The following is a 20308-nucleotide window of genomic DNA, read 5'->3' on the forward strand; positions in this document are numbered from 1 at the left end:
TGTAAAAGGTGAGCACAAGCTCCTCATATAGGCAATACACATTAAATCATGAAAGTATAAGAATGTGAAAATGACTCTTCTAAGTAAACTGGAAAAGAGTAGTTCTCTTTAGGTCAGCTGTTAGGGATTAATTTTCAGCAAGTATTTATTAAGCATCAATGTGTGCCTGTTGATCTTAGATGTTTATCTATGTTACTTTGGAAATTTCTCTGCAGATTGAGCAAGAAAAGCTGGCATCTATGAAAAAGCAAGATGAAGACAAAGATAAGAGGGATAAGGAAGAAAAAGAAAGCAGCAGAGAAAAAAGGGAGAGATCTAGAAGCCCAAGAAGGTACTATGCAGTGGATGCACACCAATGTTTTATGAGTATGCTAGGTATTAAGGTATTCTGAGTGTAGAAAATCACATGGTTAAAAAGGAAGCTGACCTCTATTTAGGAAATTTCTTCTGACATACAGTTTTCATGGTGAATTAATGGCTTTCTTCTGAATTAAAATACCTCAATTTTGCTTGAGACCGTTTAACTGACAGTTGTCTCTCAAATCTTAGTGACTTACTCAACTGTTAATTCCTAAATCGAAGTCTGCACTTGTCTTCATATTGTTTTTATTTAACTATATCATTTAACTAATTTGAATTATTATTTTAATGTTCTCCAACTCCTTTTTTCTTTCCATGTTCTTTTTATTAGAAATCTGTGCCATTAGTCTCTCACTTTATACTTACCTAATTCCCTGTTCTGCTTTTCTTAGATGGTTGTACTGAACCCAAAACAGATCATTTATTTATTCTCTTCCTTCCAATGAGACTATGGTTAGGTTCCCATTTTAAAACCACGACTCAGCTTCTACTGTATTTGTGGTGAAAGGTGAGAATCCCATTAGGCTTTTCATTTTTAGGGTTCTGTGTATGAGAAGGTAATTTCTTTGTCCTTTTTAGTTTATATGTTTGATGTTAAAAAGCTACTTAACATGGAAGCAGCACTATTTCTAAAGTTATGCACATACCATAGTGGTTACTACTTAACTGTTGATGAACCAGGTCTACTGTTTTACTTCAGGTTAAGGGAAAAAGAAAAGAAGCTTCTTGTCTCCAAAAAAGCAGTCTTACACAGTTAGATGTATTTCTCTTCTCATCTGAAGAGCATATTGCTTTAATTGTACTAGTGATTTCTCTGGAATACCTAGACTCTACCTGATGAAATCTGGTGGGATCTGTCTGGTCTAAACTCTTATGTTTTATTGGATTGATTAGCTATTAGGGAATATCTCATTTAAGCATCTTCTTCCTTTGCAAAGTAGGTCTTTTTGTCTCCATATGTCTGGGAATGATAAGAACTTAAATCTAGAGTTCTAGGTCAATGCTTTCCCTCTGTTATAACTGGCATACTGGAGAAGGTTCTTATCCCTTATTTGCATGTCTTTCTGGTTTTCTCTTAGCCCTTCCCCTATTAAGTAAATGTGATAGGGTATCTTACTTACAAAGGGAATTTCTAAGGTATAAACATCATGGTGTAATTAAACAGATCACTCCTCACTTCTTCCTTTGACTCTCTCTCCCAATCTGCTTTATTCAAAACCCTGAAAAAAATTGCTTTCATCCTAGACGCAAATCCAGATCTCCTTCCCCTAGAAGACGATCTTCTCCTGTCAGGAGAGAGAGAAAGCGCAGTCATTCTCGATCTCCCCGTCACAGAACCAAGAGCCGGAGTCCTTCCCCTGCTCCAGAGAAGAAGGAGAAAACTCCAGAACTCCCAGAACCATCAGTGAAAGTAAAAGAACCCTCAGTACAGGAGGCCACTTCTACTAGGCAAGTTCATAAAAATTCACTTAAGGATACGATTGTAGGCTATTATTAAGTGGCTGCAAATAAGATACCTGAGTTGAAAACAAAAAACTTGATTATTTTCCTTTTACTATAAAATTAATTTTTTGAAGAAGTAGAAATTGTATAGGAGAGTATAATTAAAATGCCCCAAAGGTGACCATTGCCTTCTGTTGTTTGTATTTCTTCAGATATTTTAGTAATGTAACTTGCTTTTCCCTCCCAATATTGCAAAAACTTAGCTCCTTTAAAGTAGGTCTGTGATTGGAATTGTTAGTTTTTCACTGGATTTCACTGATGTGTAATCTTTTGAACTGAGGGAAAGGTCTCAACTTTGTTTGAAGAGGAATAACTTTATTATATCATTATATTGTGACTTAGTAAAAACAAATTTTTGTTTCTATAGTGACATCCTGAAAGTTCCCAAGCCTGAACCTGTACCAGAGCCTAAAGAACCTTCTCCAGAGAAAAATTCCAAAAAAGAAAAGGAAAAGGAGAAAGCCAGACCAAGGTCTAGGTCACGTTCCAAATCAAGATCTCGGACACGGTCTCGCTCTCCTTCTCATACTCGACCTAGACGGCGCCATAGATCCCGATCCAGGTGAGCTGTGGCTTTAAGGTCTGCATAGACTTTAGGTTTTATGTGCTACTCTCCTAAGTAGAATTAGGTAAATAATTTCAAAGCAGTAGAAAACATTTAATAAAACTTAGTCTTTGGATTTACAGAGAGAATTTAAAGACATTTTCTGATAGCATAAAAATACATAAGTATCCCTTGAAATTCATTTTTTAAATGTAGTGTTGAGAAAATGATATCAGGGAATTCATTCCTTGCTCCTGACATATGCGGGTCCTAATTCTGTTTGTTATGGTAGATCATACTCACCCAGAAGGCGGCCAAGCCCTAGAAGGCGGCCATCTCCTCGACGACGAACTCCACCAAGACGAATGCCTCCTCCACCAAGGCATAGACGGAGCAGATCTCCAGTGAGACGGTAAGTTGTTTTTTAATTTGGAAAAGTCAGGTGTATGAAAGTGCACCATATGTTTATTTTAAGCTAATCTTTGAATTAATGTCTCCCTGGAAGAAAGTGCTCATGATTTGATATTAGGTAATAACACTTATCAAGAGAGTATCTCATTTGAGGTGTAACTCTTGCAGGTACAGTGAAAAAAGTCTAGTCTAGTGTTGGGAAATAAAAATTTCAGAAAGTATCTTAGTGATAGTTGGTGTTAACTTTTACCCTTTCAGACCCCACGAAAAAACCCTACCAGGTAAGGGAATTGGCCACCTTCCCTCTTTCTTTGGCTTTTAACTACCACTGGTTTCTGAAAAGTAGGTGACTATAGAGCTGAGAAGCTGCTTCTACCAATATTCAAATAATCCACTTAGATTGTATTATTTTTATGGGTTTTCTTAATAAAAATGAGTGCTTATTATAAACAATTTAAACAGATATAACATAAATTGAAAATACCCCATAATACCAATTCTGTGGTTTATATAAAGCAGTTTGGTATGTGGTTACTTTTGAAGAAATCAGGCATAAAAGTAACCAACGTTTATTTTTTAAAATCATTTAAAAAACTAGCATAAGGTGAAATGTTTGGGTCACTTTTAACAGAAAGATATGTTGCTACCTCTGCCCCAGCTAGCAGGGGAGTGCACTGGTGGCAAGGTTCTGTGCCTCCTTGGCAGTGCAGGTCACCTGTTCTTAGAAGGAAATGTGGTAATTGTGCTTCAGATTATACTTAAGATGGAATTTTCTGTGTGAGTCTTTAAGGTTTGTTTTCAGGGGACCAAGTCAACCTGGAGATAAAGAGAGGAAATAATAAGCTCCATAATTTTTTTTTGTTTGTTTCTGCAGTCTGAAGTTTTTCAGAGTCCCATGTTTTTAAATAAGATAATACTTGTTGGGGGCAGAGGATTGTCAAAGTATATGGACCGTATTTGTAACTACGAAAAAATTGCAGAATTGATGTTACTAATGATGAGATGAGTGATGTACATGATCAGCCAGTTTAGGCATCACACTTTTCGAAAGTTGGTTATTCCTCCTTAGGTGAAAAAGTAATGCCGGTGCTTTCTAGTTCAAGATTAGTGGAAACAGCTATTTCTTTATTGGAGTTTTGCAAACAGCATGTTTCAGTTGTGCTTACTGAGCCATTTAGCAGTCAAAGTATTTTGCAGATTGTGTAAGATTCCCTTTCAGCCAGTTTTATCTCACACTTAAGGTAGGGTTTCTTTTTTTCAGGTTCTCAGGAATTCTTCTGCCAAAGGTGAATTCTGCAGGTACACATAATTGCAACAGAACTTACCACAAATTTTGCCGCAGAATTCGAGAGGCCCCTGCTTCTAAGTTTATGTAGCTAAATGAATTCCTAATCGTGCACATCTCTTTAAAAAAAGCAACCTAAAGTTTGCTTGAGGTTGTATTATTAGATGGAAAATACTTTGCCACCCAAATTTGTATGCAAACTCCACTGATACCATTTCTAAGGAAGAAAGAGACTGGTTATTGTATTACAGCACTCGACATAATTTATAACTGGAAAGACAACTCAAACAGAAGCATTTATCAGAATAAGTCATTTGTGTATATTTAGTCATAGAACTAGCTGTTTCCTGTTCTAGGTTATGGTTTTGTTCCCCATGTTTTAAAGACTCATTTATATGCTTAGCTACATAAACTCAAAAGTTGGATAAAAATAGCTGTATTTTTGTGTAAACTGTCCATGCCTGTAAGGTCATCCTTCATAAGTATGCAGTTAGTGAACATGAATACTTTATTCCACAGAAGGCGGCGTTCATCAGCATCCTTGTCTGGGAGTAGCTCATCATCCTCTTCGTCTCGTTCCCGGTCGCCACCAAAGAAGCCTCCTAAGAGGACATCCAGCCCTCCTCGAAAAACTCGAAGGTTATCTCCTTCAGCAAGTCCTCCCAGGCGAAGGCACAGACCATCACCTCCAGCAACTCCACCGCCAAAAATGCGTCATTCCCCAACACCCCAGCAGTCTAACCGTACAAGAAAAAGCCGTGTTTCTGTCTCTCCAGGGAGAACTTCAGGTAAAGGTAAAAAAATCAAACACATAAAAATTATATTTTTTCTTTCATTTGCCTATAGGAGTGCGTAGCCCTTCTGCTGCCCCCTCTCCCTTCAAAATATGAAGTAGCTGGGTCATATTTATGACTTTGCTCAGAGGCACACCTTTCTTTCCTGCCTTAAGTTCTTAGGGTTTGTTGAAGGAGAGTTTACATGTAAAAGTGCCCTCTGGCATTGGGTGGGTGGAGAAATATATTACTAGCCAGGGGCTCTTTGAGTTGGGGTGGTACTGAAGATTGTGTCTTCACGATAAAGGATCATTTTATTGCTGTGAGACCAATTAACTATTTCCCCTGGAGATTTTTTTGTTTGATATCTTACTTGAGGACTTCATATTCTGTTTTAATTCTTTCTTAACCACATTGTGCTCCCTAGGGAAGGACGTGGTGTCCTTTTAAAAGCTGATTTATTTTTCAATTTAGGCTCTGAATTTTAAGTTCTAAAACTTGTGCTTTATTCTGCAGATAGATTTCTGGTAATTTATGATCAGTGATCCTGCCAGGCAAGTAGAATGCTATGTTAGTCTGAGTGAAGGTTGTGGTCTATTAGGGTTTGTTCCTTTAGCATTAAATACACATGGAGAGAAACTATAGGAGCTGTTTGATTCAGGCCTTTGTTGCTTAGGGCTGGAATGATACAGACAGCCTGAAAGGTGAGTAGTGGGGGAAGGGGAAGATCTTAAAGGCTGCTAGTAAGTAGATTTTAGGGAATAGTCTATAGGCTAATATCTACTGGGGTTGCTCTGGTCACATTTTCAGGTTAGAAATGAAGAAAATGGAAATGGGAAAAATTTTGACTATGTATTTCTAAAAATTTGATGAGATCAGGATTTTCGGTTAGCACCGTGCTGCTCCACCTCTCCTCCCCAACCCTGAAATGTGGTAATACTTAAAAAGATGAATTTTGCCATATTGTTTTGTTTTTTTTTAACTCTTACAGTGAGGTCTAAACAAGCTAACTGAGTGAGAGGGGGACTGGCAGATCTGTAATCTGTTAAGTAAATGGTAATCTGTAAAGAGTAACATAGATTATTTTCTGAATTTTAACAGGCTAATTTTGTGATATGTAATTAAATAATTAAATGGTCATTTTTGTTGCGTCGGTTCTTAGACCCAGATAGGCAGCTGGATAAGCATAGAGAAACCTTTAGGTCTTCTAGGTTCTGACTTAATTGAAGTATGGGGGGTGGGGGGAATAGGCTCGCTTATTTTTATAACCTCATATCCCATATTACTTTTTGTTCAGAATTGATAAATTTCAGTCCATGGGTTCTAGTCCCCATGTCCAAATCTAATACCCATTGTCCTGATTTATTGTTTATTTTCCTATGAAGTATTTGTATTTCTGAATATTTTTTTCCTTTGTTTGGAGCCAGAAAGCTTTCTAGTGAAAAAATTTTGTAAATGTTCCCACCTGTTACTTTGCAAAAACATCAAGTTACGATTTTTCTATTTACATCATACGGCCAAAGGGTAATTAAAGTACCTGAACCAGAGGGCTGAGTCCTTGTTAAGATGAGCTGTTCTGAAGAATTATTAGTTATCTTTTTAAGAGTCTGCACAGGTACCAGTCTCTTGCTTTGATACATTGTCAGGGAGAGCAGGTCACTGCTATTCAGAAACAAGTCACTGGGAAGGCTAACTATCTCTATTCCTGTGGGTTCCAAGACAGATCTTCTATACCAAAACAAAACCCAACCAGAGGCCCACTGTTAGGCAGTGTAGTCAGAGGCTGCCTTGTGTCCATTGAAGCTAAACATTGACTCTTTTAACCATTTGGAAATAACTTTTTATAGTAAAATGATCCCAGTCCTTTGTGATCAAATTTCAGAGCTAGGAAAGACTCAGAAATTGTCAATAGGAAATAGGTTCTCACTAAGTGATTTGGTCAGGGTCAACCAACCAAGAATAGAATTTGGGTTCTCATTCCCAGTTGAAAGGTCTGTACTTTGCCCAGCTTTCCTACTCCAAAATGACTTGATTGCTGGAAGAGGGCAGGATGAAATTGTCTATCTTATGTACTTGATAGTATGTGTTCAGAAATTCCTTTTATTCAGTCTCCATGGCTTAAGGAGCGGTGACACAAGTGAAATGTAATCGATTTTACCTCTGTATTTCATGTCATAGTCACCAGCCTTAAGGTCCTGCTGTTGGTAGCTGGTAAGTGGAGTGGGAAGGAGGCAGGAAGTGTTTGGGAGAACTTAGAGGGAAATTATTTGGAGTATAGCATACATTTTCATGTGATAAGGTCTTTGGAAAGCATTTTGTAATAAACATGGCAGTTAAATTGGCATTAAATTTTGGTACATTAATGAAGTATGTTTACAGAGGATCTGTATCTATGGTGGTAGTGATAATTTTTAGTTTAGATCAACTTAGCATATAAATTGTGTTCTGTAGGTATTCAGTGATTTTACTAATTCTGGTCACAGAGTGAGTTATCTTTACCCGAGATCTTTGGGCAGGTCTGAGAGATTAATAATTAATAGGACTGTTGAAGTTAAATTTAAGATCCTGGTTTTTCAGTTGACTTAGAAGATTCTGTCTTCATGCTAGAATGCTTTGTCCCTTGAATACTAACAACATTAGTAAACTAAAAACAAAGTAAACCATAAAATCTCATCTGGACAAACTTCAGTGAAGTATTAACATTAGTTATAATGTTAATAGTGCTATGATTCAGTCATATTAAGAGTAGGGGTATATAATGGATAGTTTTCTATATTAATATATTCTAATCACTATATTAATAATAATTAAAGACTACTTTAGCTAATCCATTAATTAGTGAACTAGGATAAAACTCCAAATGTCTTAAATTTCCATGGAAAACTAAATAGTGATATAGTTACTAAGTAGGCATTGGCCAGCTGTGTTGCAAACATAACCAAGTTTTTAATGTTTCATAGAGGGAAATGCATTCTGACATCTAAACAGTTTGGAATCCAGTTCTTTAAAGTGGTAACTTGGACATGTGGGTTTATAGGTAACTAGATACCTTATAATTTGTCATGAATTGAAAATTAACAGATGCTTAAAGATGGAGAATACTGTCCTGAAAAATAGCCTCAGTGCTAAAAAATTTTATATTTCATGTCTTTGAATTTGTTAAAATACAAGTTTTAAGTGAACTTTTGCTACCATATTTTGTAATTAAGAGGTGTCAACCATTCTTTACCCAATCTAGTGGTTTGTACAAAAGACTTAGGTAGAACCATTAATAAAATGTTGGTTATTTTTAAAGTATAGTGGTAAATTTTTCAGTTGGACTACTTTAGCAAAGGTGACATTGCTGTTGTAGATGACTAACTCTGTAAGTTACTGCTTCTTAGAATAAGCCTTTATAGAATTTTGAGTATTTGTGTCCGTCAAATGAAATGTGTATATTCTAGGTCAAACATCCCATGGTAATTAATCAAACAAAACAGGTATAAGGATCCTGCAGGGATCATACTGTCTTCAAGTTTAGTTCTTAGAGGGATATTCTCAAATGATGTTTCAGATTAATGACTTTACCTGTAGATACGTCTGATTTTAGTTAAAGCAATGGATGAATAATAGAGCTAGTAATCATTGGAAATTAAAGCCTATGCCCTAGGAAGAGTCTTGGGATTCAGATCTTAACTCACTTAAATTACCTGTGTGACTTTGGTTGAAGTTACTTATTTTTAAGCCTCAGATTTTCTTCTCTTGTAAAAAGAATGGCAGTGATACTAGCAGTAGTGCCTAACAGGACTTAATAATACAGCATGCATACAAAAAGCAGTTGCCATAGTAATTTTCCATGCAACTGGGAAAGGCTAAATAATTCATAACTGCCCATGGCTCTCCTACTACCTTAGGTATGTCTCAAGTTGCTTTTTTCTGTAAGCTCTTAGCTTGGAAAGAGTCTTCCAGCCTTAGTATTGAATTATTTTTCATTGCGAAGGTCTCTTTTTTTATATAGCTTAACCCCCTCATGTTATTGTGAAGGTTGTGCATAAAGAGCCACCTCATGGGTGACTAGCTAATTCATTCCTCTTCTCCAGACAAGATTTCTTTCTCTCAAAGTTTTATCAGGTTTATTTTTAATCATCTATCATCTTCATTACTTCTCTGAACCTATAGTGAGTGCTTGAAAGCTTACACTGATGAGGCCTCCATAGTTGAGTTGTGTGTGTGTTGGGTTGTGGGGTAGCATACACATTGTTACACGTAGCATAAAGCATGTTCTACTCAGAAACAACAGCTCCCAATTTCTCTTCACTGTTGTTACCTTGGGGGAATCTCAAGATTTGAAAATCATTATAGTTTTTTCACCAAACATTTAAAAATTACGGCTGCAGCTTTAGGTAATGACAATACAGTCTTACAGGAATTTAAAAATTATCAACAACCATTTTAGTATTATTAAAATGTCTTAATGTATAGCTTTTTTTTTTTATTTCTTGTATATAAATGTTCTTTCCCTAACTCTTTTTAGTGACAAAACATAAAGTTACTGAGAAAAGAGAGTCTCCTTCACCAGCACCCAAGCCTAGAAAAGTAGAGTTATCTGAATCGGGTAAGATTTGTGTGTTCTGTTGTTAAGTTGAATTGGATTTGTTGTACATTTGATCATCTCCTTTAATTTGTGGGATATGGCTTAGTGGTTAGAATTCAGACCAGCCTGTTTTGAAACCCCCAGCTCCACTACTTAACTGCTTTCTTTTTTGTTTTAATTACTTAATTTATCTGAGCCTTGTTTATTTCTGAAACGGGGATGACAATACCATTTTATGTTTTTGATGAACTGAAATAATGTTTGTAAATGCTTGGTACCCAGTCTGACCTGTAGCAAATGCCTAAGTTTATTTTTATTGTATTTAGTGAAAATAGTCTGAATATGCATTAAATTGGCATTTCACCTACCCTCCTTCCTTGTAAAAAATAGAGTAGTTGTATTGCTTGAGCCAGCCAAATAAAGGTTTAAGAGAACATTTTCCATCTCAAATATGTTAAATCTTCAGTATGCATAACTAAAGAAACACTTTCTAAATGCATCCATCTTTCAGAAGAAGATAAAGGTGGCAAAATGGCTGCAGCAGACTCTGTGCAGCAGAGACGCCAGTATAGACGACAGAACCAGCAGTCTTCATCTGGTATGAGCACAGATTAAATTTTTTTCTTTTTTTTATCTTCATTTCCTAATAAAAAAATACTTAAGATGTAAATACCCATCAGTGCAGTGAGTGTACTTAGGAGAAATATGTTCGTGCCTACATAGAGATTCAGGGAGGAAATGTTAACTTTCTGGATTTTGGTTTTAAGTCCTTCCTTAAAACTTATTTAAGTTGTTATAAAAGTAAAAGATCTTTAAAGTACAACGTTAAAATGAAAAGGGGATGTACAACTGGAAAAATACTACTTTTCCCAGTTCCCAATCTTAACTTTCCAAAGCTTTTATTTAGAAATTTCTGTGCACATAGAAGCATCTGTAGTTTAAAAAGAAAACACACATGCTCAGCCTGTAGATTGTCTCCTGCCTTTTTAACATAATCTCTCTAGACATTTTTCTCTGTTCTTACCTACCTCACTTTCTACTGGCTGCGGCAGTTTTTTAATTATAATAATACTACAGTTTATTGAGCCATTCCCTGATTTGGACATTGGTTTATAGTTTTTTTGTGTGTACTTGTTTATCTATAAAATAATAATTAAAAGTGGAGTTTCTGAATTAAAAGCAATGTGCATAGAAACTTCATTTTTAAACCAGATGTTCTGATTTTTATTAGCTCAGTTGTTTGAGTACTATCTTTGCTTTTCATTGGTCAAATGGAAACCAAAGCACCCCACCATGGTGTTCAGTCAGTTAAAAGCTATTCAGCTTTTGCAACTTTTTTGAGTGAGATTGATAATGGAAAGGTTTGAAAGAAATGCATACAGGTCTTGGGTGTTTTTGGTAGTTAGGACTTTGTTTTAAATTTTTTTGACATTTGGGGACAATTGTTAGTTATTTTAAGTTAAGGAAACTGTGCAAACAATTGAAATTACTCCTTGAGTCCTGGACATGTGCTGCTATGCCTATGGGAAATGTCACATATATTTGTTTGATAAATGCTCGGGATATGGAAGTTAGTTATTCAGACCCTAATAGACTTTCAGTACTCTTAAAAGTGCTTAGAGTAACAAGAATCAAATAACTCCTTGAGATGCTTTTTAAGCTTTACTTAGTTATTTGGAAAAATCACTCACTTCTTAAGGGACACTGGTGTCTTGGGTTGTGCTGTGGAAATGACATAATTGTATAATGATGTGTATTTATGCTTGGCTTTCAGGTCATTTAACATACATTGATATTACCTTTGTTCAGAACTGATGACATATGTATGCTCACTTACATTAGTGGACTTGGCTTGTTGATCTGGACACTCCATCTGCTTAGATTCAGAGTGGACAGACTGTTTTAAGCATAGGCCTACTGTAATTATTTGTTGTGTAATTATAGATTCTGGCTCCTCCTCTTCCTCAGAAGATGAGCGACCCAAGAGGTCCCATGTGAAGAACGGTGAGGTAGGCAGGCGGCGGAGACATTCACCTTCCCAGAGTGCCTCTCCATCACCTCGGAAGCGCCAGAAAGAGACTTCTCCTCGGTAATGTTGTTTCTTCAGTAGCTTTCACTGGTGTTTTGTGATTGTGATGAAACTTTGTAACTTTAAGGGGTAGCTGTGGGCTTATTTTAGAATTGGGTTAACTTCAAGGACTCACAGAAAGAGATGGTCAGATTTTGTTTTGGGGGTTTGCTTTGCTTTACTTTTATCTGGTGGTTATTACTACTTAATGAGAACTTAGTAAATTTTATACCATACCATATGTCATATGTCTGTATGACTAGAAGAATAAACCAATTGAATCATAGCATTAACTCCTGAACATCTTTGAACATTAAAAAAATATGTATCTCCATTGAAGCAAATAGTTTGGTGAATGGAATTCTTGACATTTGTTTTTCTCCACTGCTCTCAGGATGCAGATGGGAAAGCGATGGCAATCGCCAATGACTAAAAGGTTGGTTAGACACTACTTTGTAAATTAGGGTTACATGTCAAAATTTTGTGACTGTATTTACTGTTTAGCAGTCCCATTCCTTAGATATGCAGTGGTAATGGCTGTGGGGAAGTTCCTAAGTTGTTGGGTTTATTACATTTCTTGACACACCAAATTAATGATAGAACTGTACACATGTTCATTTTGGTGTCATTTGAACTTAGATTTTTGTGCAGTTATGGTGTCTGAGGATATTTTCTAAGAGATAATAGTTCCTTAGATTTAGTGGGGAGGGACTTTGTGGTGACCTTAGGGAAGGCAAGAAAACTTGAGACTTTAGAAAGATAAAAAATGAATGTAAGGCTTTGGCTCTGTTCAGTGTTTTCTATAGTAGGAAGATAAGTTACATGTATTACGTGTATTTATTGAACTTTTTTGAACATCAGTGTCTGTGTGATTATAAAACTGTAACCTTTTAGAGCCAAACTGTAGAAATCTGTAATTCAGGCCTACCTCATTAAGTGAAAAATAAGAGGCCTGGAAGTAATAAAATGAATTTTTTAGGGTTACAAAGTGACAAAGCTAGATCTTGGACTTGTGCCATTGACCTTATTCTGTGCCATTAGACTATATTCACTAGTCTGCTTTTTAGAGCCTTAGCTGCCACTAAATTTCTAAGTACTTATCCTTCTTGGAACTGTCATATTTTCTGTCCACTTTATAGCTGGGTTTTTGAAGCCGTGTAGTTTTAGGTAGTCTCATTAATCAATAAAAGTGTTTTCTTGGAAAGGTTCTTTGGAGCCAGTCAGTGATTGTAATGGAGCAAAGTAGTGTGTTTGTGCTGTTATAGTAACTTAAAAATAGACAATAAAAAATAAATAAAGGATAAATTTAGATGATAAGGTATTCTGATCCCAACTATAATTAACCCCTAGCATCTGTGAAATTGCTAGTACAGCAGCTAAAAACATGTTTTACAAAGTCAGATTAATGGTAAGATGTTTTCTTTTTATCCCCCAACATTATGGAAATACTTCTCTGTATTAGAAAGAGATTTGTCTTCTCACAACAGTGAAGACAACACTAATGTTCATTACTCTGCTCGAGGATGTTTTTGAATTGTTTCTCCTCATCAGAAAGGTAGTCAAGTTGTACTGGTGGCCTCAGGTTTAATGATATTAGAATTGCCATCAGGTGTCTAGGATTTAGAGATGGTGAAATAATTATTTGGAATGATGCTCCAATATTTATTGTATTTTTATTTTTATTTTTATTTTTTTTTAATTTTATTTTGGTATCATTAATCTACAATTACATGAAGGACATTACATTTACTAGGCTCCCCCCTTCACCAAGTCCCCCCCACATCCCTGTTCACAGTCACTGTCCATCAACATAGCAAGATGCTGTAAAATCACTACTTGTCACCAAGTTCACAGTCACTGTCCTTCAACATAGTAAGATGCTGTAAAATCACTACTTGTCTTCTCTGTGTTGCACAGCCCTCCCCGTGCCCCCCCAACACTATACATGCTAATTGTAATGCCCCCTTTCTTTTCTTCCCACCCTTATCCCTCCCTTCCCACCCGTCCTCCCCAGTCCCTTTCCCTTTGGTAACTATTAGTCCATTCTTGGGTTCTGTGCTTCTGCTGCTGTTTTGTTCCTTCAGTTTTCTTTTGTTCTTGTACTCTATTTATTGTATTTTTAAGAGGGAAAATACAGCCTAGTTTCAGATATTTTATATGTAAAGTTTATACAGTGAAAAATGCAACATTTTCTATGCTCTTGGACACTTGTGTGTGAGTATCGAACACTCATTAACTTAAATGATGTACGGTATCTTGATCATACACAGTGTACAAACACAGTTGTCACATCTATAACTTACTGTCTTCATTACCAGCACTGCTATTGAAGTGATGTTGTCCTGAAGAGGTCACTGCAGAGATAGCAAGCTGACTCCTTCTGATAAGACTTTTCTGTTCCTACATATTTGAGGACTGGGCTACCTCACATATTAAGGCTTACTAAAACTGATTATCATACAATGTGGAGGGAGAGTTCCCTACTCAGCAATTTCTGCACATAGTTGAAGGTTTGGCTTGGCATCAGTATTCAGCATAACTAGAAAATGCTTAGCCTTTTTTTCTTTGAATCCCTGAAATGTGTGCTCTGTGTGCTCTATCAGCCTAGGTAGGAAACTCTAGCCTTGAGGTCAGAGAGTCATGTGGTATCCAGACTCCAGTTATGAGTGTTTATCAGCTTTTCTGGCAACTCCTTAAGTTATGTTAGTTTGGTTATATAAATTAGAATATTTTTAAAGGGAAGCCATATTATACTAGAAGCCTCCTATGCTATTACACCTACTGATAACATAATGGGAGTTCTACATTATATCACCTCATCTCAAAGTTTGTGAGTATGAACCTTTGTTTTCTTTAAGTTAAAACTCAAATGTCTTTCCTATTTGACATCATTATCTGCTGAAACAATACTATAGTTGTCCTGTTTATTCAGATCCCATAATTCTCAGATTAATCCTGTTAGTAAAGTGGCTGGCTTCTCCTTTACTGTCCTTTCTTGTAATGAATAGTTTGGAGTCCACATGTCATTTCACCCGAAGCTTATCTGTCTTGATATATTGCCTTTCATAGATTACATTTTAAATCTGTTCAAAGTGAAGTCTTACTCCCATAAGGCATAAACAAATTTAAATTGAAAACAATTTAATGAATTTCAGAATTTTCTCTGTTCTGTTAACAGAGCTCTTCTTAGTTTTAAAAGAGAGCCAAGACCAGGAAATACAGATACACAGGCACCATCAATCCTGTAATTAAAAGAAATTAAAAACCACCTTATTTGACTACTTTGAATATGCCAACTTAGCCAGAAGGTGGCGGCAAACTGGTTTGGCGTGTATTTTAATAGTTGTTTTGGGAGACTGCTGTGTTTGATCCAGTTGATGTAATCCTATTTTTCATTTCCGATTTTTGTGTTAAGAGCTCAGAAGTAAAATTTACATATTATATTTTAACCACATTTCTCCCAGTGATAGTTTTAGTGCTCAGACAACTTTGGTCCTTTGTCTTTGGGATAATGTTTTTAGTTAGTATATAAAACTTTTTTTTAAGCCTCATTTTTTAAAAATTGAAGCATAGTTGATGTAATACTTTATTGGTTTCAGGTGTACAACGTAGTGATTTGATAATTTCATTATTATGAACACTCACTACATAAAGTGTAGTTATCTCACCATACAAAGATACTACAATATTACTGTATTCTCTATGCTGTACTTTTATTTCCATTATTATTTCATAGTTGGAAGTTTGTGCGACTTTATCCCTTTCTCCTATTTCTCTCTCTCTCTCTTTCACACACACACACACACACACACACACACACACACTCACTCACTCACTCACTCACTCACTCACTCACTCACTCACTCACTCACTCACACTATGCAACTCTGGAACAGCTGAAAATAGATCACACACAAAAATTCAAGAACTTGGAGCAATGACACCCAGGTTTGGGGCCTTAAGCCACTGGTGGCTATTAAAACTTTAAGGTTGTGTATTAGAACATTTAATTTTTCTGGGTTTAAAGCAGTTATTCCTAGTAAGCAATCAGAATCACCTATTAGAACCTTTTCAACATATACCAGCTAGACCATAACCCCAGACCTGGTGAACGCAAAACTCAGATGAGCTACGCAGGTGCTTGTGATGTGTATTTCAGGTAAAAAGTGACGCTCTAAGGCAGTGTTCTCCAGCTTTTTCCACACTGCATCACGTTAAGAATGTTTTGTATCATGACCCAGACTGCCTATTTATATACTGAAATAAAAACTCAACCAAACAAAATTTACCGTTACTGCAAGTTAAACACTCTGATTTCCTATTTTTTTTTAAATGCTAGTTCTCACGTAGGGTCTTGACTAATGGTCTTGACCTGTAGTTTGAAGAACACTGCTCTAAGGAGTGGAGTAATTAGTTGCACTTGGGGTTAATGGTGATTGAAACTGTTACCTGGATTGCTTAATTATAAATGCTACTGACTCAGATTCAACTGTAATTATTCTTTGCTTTAGTGGTAGACGGAGGAGAAGTCCCTCCCCGCCACCCACCAGAAGACGACGTTCTCCCTCCCCTGCTCCTCCTCCCCGGCGGCGCAGGTCTCCCACGCCACCACCACGACGAAGGTATTTTATCGAAGGTGTTAGTTGGAGTTGATTAAAGCAACTTTGAATCTTCATGATCAAAATACCTTAATAGAGGCATTGCTCAGCCATTTACAAAACACCAAGTATTATATAATTCCATTTATACAGAAAGTTCAGAATGCACGAATCTCTAGAAATAGAAAGTGAATTTTATGGTATATAAATGACATATCAGTAATGGTGTTAAATAAATGGAAATACGAATTTCTGTTTCTATTTAGTGATTACAAAGGGAAAACCATTAGCAATGGAGAAGTATCCTGGCAGATAACCTCTTTAACTTGATGAATCAAAGTTAACATCCCCAGTAATATAGAATGGCATCCCATATGCCTGGATTCCTCTGTAGTATCCTTACCAACTATAGGGAATCTCAGTCTGAGTATTAAGAACTATCAGGCAAACCCAAATTGAATGGCATTGTAAAAGTTACTGACTAGTACTCTTCAAAAATGTCAATCTTGAAGGGCAGACTGAGGAACAGTCATAAAATTGGCACAAACTAAGGACTTGTGATAACTAAATGCAGTGTAGGATCCTGGTTTTTATATCCTGGGACAGAAAAGGGTATTTAGTTGAAAACTGATGTTGTATTGGTATTTTAGTTAATACCTTGTTAGTACAGAGGTTTATTTCATAGTTTTGGTCATTTTTCTACGGTTGTAAGATAGAAGTGGTAAGTCTCCACTGTTTTTGCAGTTCTGTAATTCTAAAATGACTTCAAAATAAAACTTGGGAAGAAATTTGTAATGGCTTTGTTCAAGTATATTACCAAGTGATACAATTGCTACTGCCTGTCTTACATACCTGTTAAGTACCAGGTAAAGTGCTAGGTACTTTATAAACTTCAGCTCTGTTCCTTAAGATGGTCTAACTTGGTAGAGGTATTCCCATTTTTCAGGTGAGGAAATGGAGATTCAGTTACTGAATTGCGCAAGGGCAGAAACGGAGATGCATTCTACCATACTGACCAAAAGATGGCCTATTGGAAAGCTGATGCTAGGCAGGAAAGCATTTTGAGCTCCAAGTCTGAACATTTCAGAAGTAAATTAGGCAGTTGGAACTGAATTTTATATTCAGGTCTAATTCCTAAGAAGCAGGTTAGGGTAGTGTAGGAATTAAGCATTAAGAGGAAGGCCAGGCTGGACTTTTCACACTGAAGTATTCTGCCTGGCAGTAGACTTCCACTGAAAAGTGGTCTTTTAAGATAGAGGCTGTCTTGTGGGAGCACAGAGGTATCTTCTAAAAGCTTGTGCAAGTAAACTGTAAACATTGAGTCCCAGCGCCAATTCAGGGAGGGCACCCCATAGGAGAGCTTTCAAGCAGACTGCCTGAGGAAACTGACCATGAGTCGAGTCCTGCTATAATAATGGATGCTCAGTTTCCTCAAAGCAATGAAAGATTCTCTTCTTGAAAAACATTAAGTTGATTCCATATGGGTTGTTAATAACTTGTGACATACTTGAATTCATTCTGACAACTGCAAATTTCTACATTAACCAGAATGTCCTACTTTGTAGTTATCTAAGATAAATTTACTACATAATTTTTTTTATACTTTAAATGAGGATAAAGGCATAGCATTCCCACTTAGAAATATACTCCCTTTGCCTGGTGCTAACTATAAATAGCCATAACTGCTGGTTAGTTTTCTTTGCATTTCTGTACTATCCTTTTGGACACTTCAGCTAATGATGTGTTTTTTCTAGGACTCCTTCTCCTCCCCCACGTCGGCGTTCACCTTCCCCGAGAAGATACTCTCCTCCAATACAGAGGAGATACTCTCCTTCTCCACCTCCAAAGAGAAGAACGGCTTCTCCCCCTCTCCCTCCTAAACGAAGGGCATCACCATCACCACCACCAAAGCGTCGGGTCTCCCATTCTCCACCTCCCAAACAAAGAAGCTCCCCAGTCACCAAGAGACGTTCGCCTTCATTGTCATCAAAGCATAGGAAAGGGTCATCCCCCAGCCGATCTACCCGAGAGGCCCGGTCACCACAACCAAACAAACGCCATTCGCCCTCACCACGGCCTCGAGCTCCTCAGACCTCTTCAAGTCCTCCACCTGTTCGGAGAGGAGCATCATCATCACCCCAAAGAAGGCAGTCCCCATCTCCGAGTACTAGGCCCATTAGGAGAGTCTCCAGGACTCCGGAACCCAAAAAAACAAAAAAGTAAAAATATTTTTTGCTTTTTGGTTAGGAATACTAATTTGCATAGGTCTTTATGTTTGGAAGCTTTCTTTTTTCCCCCTTCACTGAGAAATTAAGAACAAGCTCTGAATACAAACTTTTAAGACAGTTTCTAGGTTCTCTTAACAGATCCTTTTCTGTTTTCAGGCTAGTGCCTTATGGCCTAAACTAAATGTCATAGGACTTTGCTTGGTTCTTAGGGGTATCAGGCTTTTTGAGGGGTGTGCTTGCAAAACTAAACTCTAAAGTAGCACATAGAACATTTGCATGTGTATATTCAGACAGATAAAAACACTAATAAAATATAAGGAACTGGCATAACTGATTTCATACAGGATGAATGATGAGCAGAATGGATAGAGGATTGTAGGGCTTGAACTACTCATGAGGAGACTTAGATGATACAAGTTTAAGGTGTCAGTAAAACCAACTAGCAAACTAAGCAGGGCAAAAATATTTTAAGTTTGTGACCTAGTCTGACAGTAGTTGGTTGTTTTCTCTTAGGAAAGGTCTCGGTTCTTAGATGCTAAATGGTTTGGTTTTTCCCTCTTGTTTCTAGGGCTGCCTCTCCAAGCCCTCAGTCTGTGAGGAGGGTCTCATCCTCCCGATCTGTCTCAGGATCTCCTGAGCCAGCAGCTAAAAAACCCCTAGCACCTCCATCCCCTGTCCAGTCTCAGTCACCCTCTACCAACTGGTCACCAGCGGTACCGGTCAAAAAGGCTAAAAGCCCAACACCAAGCCCATCGCCAGCAAGGGTATGTGTCTGCCCCTTTGGGACATCCCTTCTGTCTTTTGTATGTATCCCATTCCTTGGAATCAGAAGGTTTTTTTGTCTTTTGTAGTTCAGGGGAGCATTATTTTCTATGGCTCAGATGGATTTCAAGGAGACACAAATTAAGTGGTTATGATTCCATGCTTAATGTTTCAGCCCCTCACTGCAAACCCCTCAGTAGTTTGTAGTATGTCTAATACAGTTAAATTCTATAATCTTGGTGGTGAAGATTAGACTATGTGAAAATCTAGAAAAACAAAAAATTACCCATGATCTATTATCTAGGAAAAAATAGCTTACTATTTTTGCTGTTTTCTCTAAAGTTTGACACATTTTGGGATACTTCATTAAGATCACACAGTCAGTAAAATTTCTAATCTTAGTGTCTGTTGGTATGATTCCATTTTTATAAAGGAAAAAATACATACCACAAATATAACTTAATAGTAGTTACTAACAATGCAGTAGGAAGAGAATAATGAGTTTTCTTAATTTTTCTTAACACTTCAGTGCTCTTATTTTCCCTACAGTGGAAATACATTGTTTTTTGTAATAAAAAAATGAACCTTGCAACTTTTGATATGCTAGATGGAATGGAAGTACTTCATTGTCTCTTACAGTCTTAACTTTTGGCAAGCTGCATAAGTACGAAGGACACTCTTGTTACTACGTTGTCCAGCCTAAATATCATTGGGGTATTAAAATACTGGGGTTTGAACTATTTTTAAGTATTTGCTTAGAAATGTTGGGATTTAAGAATTACGCACTAGATTGAGTTACAACAGAGCTTGCCCTTTGCATAAATGTGGTAAATGTGCAGTGAGGAACCAGCCACTTTCATTCTAGAGACAGGAGAAAAGTCAGGTGGTAACTAGAGATACGGCCTTCATGCAAGCATATGTTTAGAATAATAGCTGTGTTTACTAGAAGCCTGCTACATGGTAGGCTGATAATGTGGATGCTTTAATCCTCAAGATAGCTCTGTCGGATTATTATACCCATTTTATGTTGACAGAAAGGCCTCAGAAAAAGTCAGGCACTTTGTCTGAGTCAGTAGTTAATGAGTTTAGGAACCAGAATTCATCTCCGACCTCACTGAGTTCAGACACTTGGGTTTTTTTGTATGTGCTGACTTTCCTTACATCTGGAGGGTGGGCCTCGATGCATGTGGTCCTGGGAACTAG

The 20308-nt window shown here is 37.0% G+C and overlaps 1 protein-coding gene across 24 annotated transcripts in view; it reads left to right on the plus strand.

Annotated features, from left to right (window-relative positions):
• The window catches only part of SRRM1 (serine and arginine repetitive matrix 1), a 31991-nt gene that overhangs the window by 5831 nt on the left and 5852 nt on the right, over positions 1-20308 (plus strand). For 4 of the 24 annotated variants that reach the window (XM_036914736.2, XM_057499851.1, XM_036914735.2 and 1 more), the window contains exons 5-16: positions 216-331; positions 1606-1809; positions 2231-2425; positions 2700-2819; positions 4623-4897; positions 9390-9470; positions 9961-10047; positions 11394-11538; positions 11912-11953; positions 16029-16139; positions 17870-18334; positions 18912-19107. In XM_036914736.2, coding sequence (XP_036770631.2) covers positions 216-331; positions 1606-1809; positions 2231-2425; positions 2700-2819; positions 4623-4897; positions 9390-9470; positions 9961-10047; positions 11394-11538; positions 11912-11953; positions 16029-16139; positions 17870-18334; positions 18912-19107 — 2037 coding nt within the window. The remainder of the gene's footprint in view (positions 1-215; positions 332-1605; positions 1810-2230; positions 2426-2699; positions 2820-4622; positions 4898-9389; positions 9471-9960; positions 10048-11393; positions 11539-11911; positions 11954-16028; positions 16140-17869; positions 18335-18911; positions 19108-20308) is intronic. The other 20 variants (XM_057499852.1, XM_036914737.2, XM_057499853.1 and 17 more) reach the window with 15 other exon arrangements.

This window comes from Manis pentadactyla, chromosome 4 (genome assembly GCF_030020395.1).
Source record: "Manis pentadactyla isolate mManPen7 chromosome 4, mManPen7.hap1, whole genome shotgun sequence".
NCBI classification, from domain to species: domain Eukaryota; kingdom Metazoa; phylum Chordata; class Mammalia; order Pholidota; family Manidae; genus Manis; species Manis pentadactyla.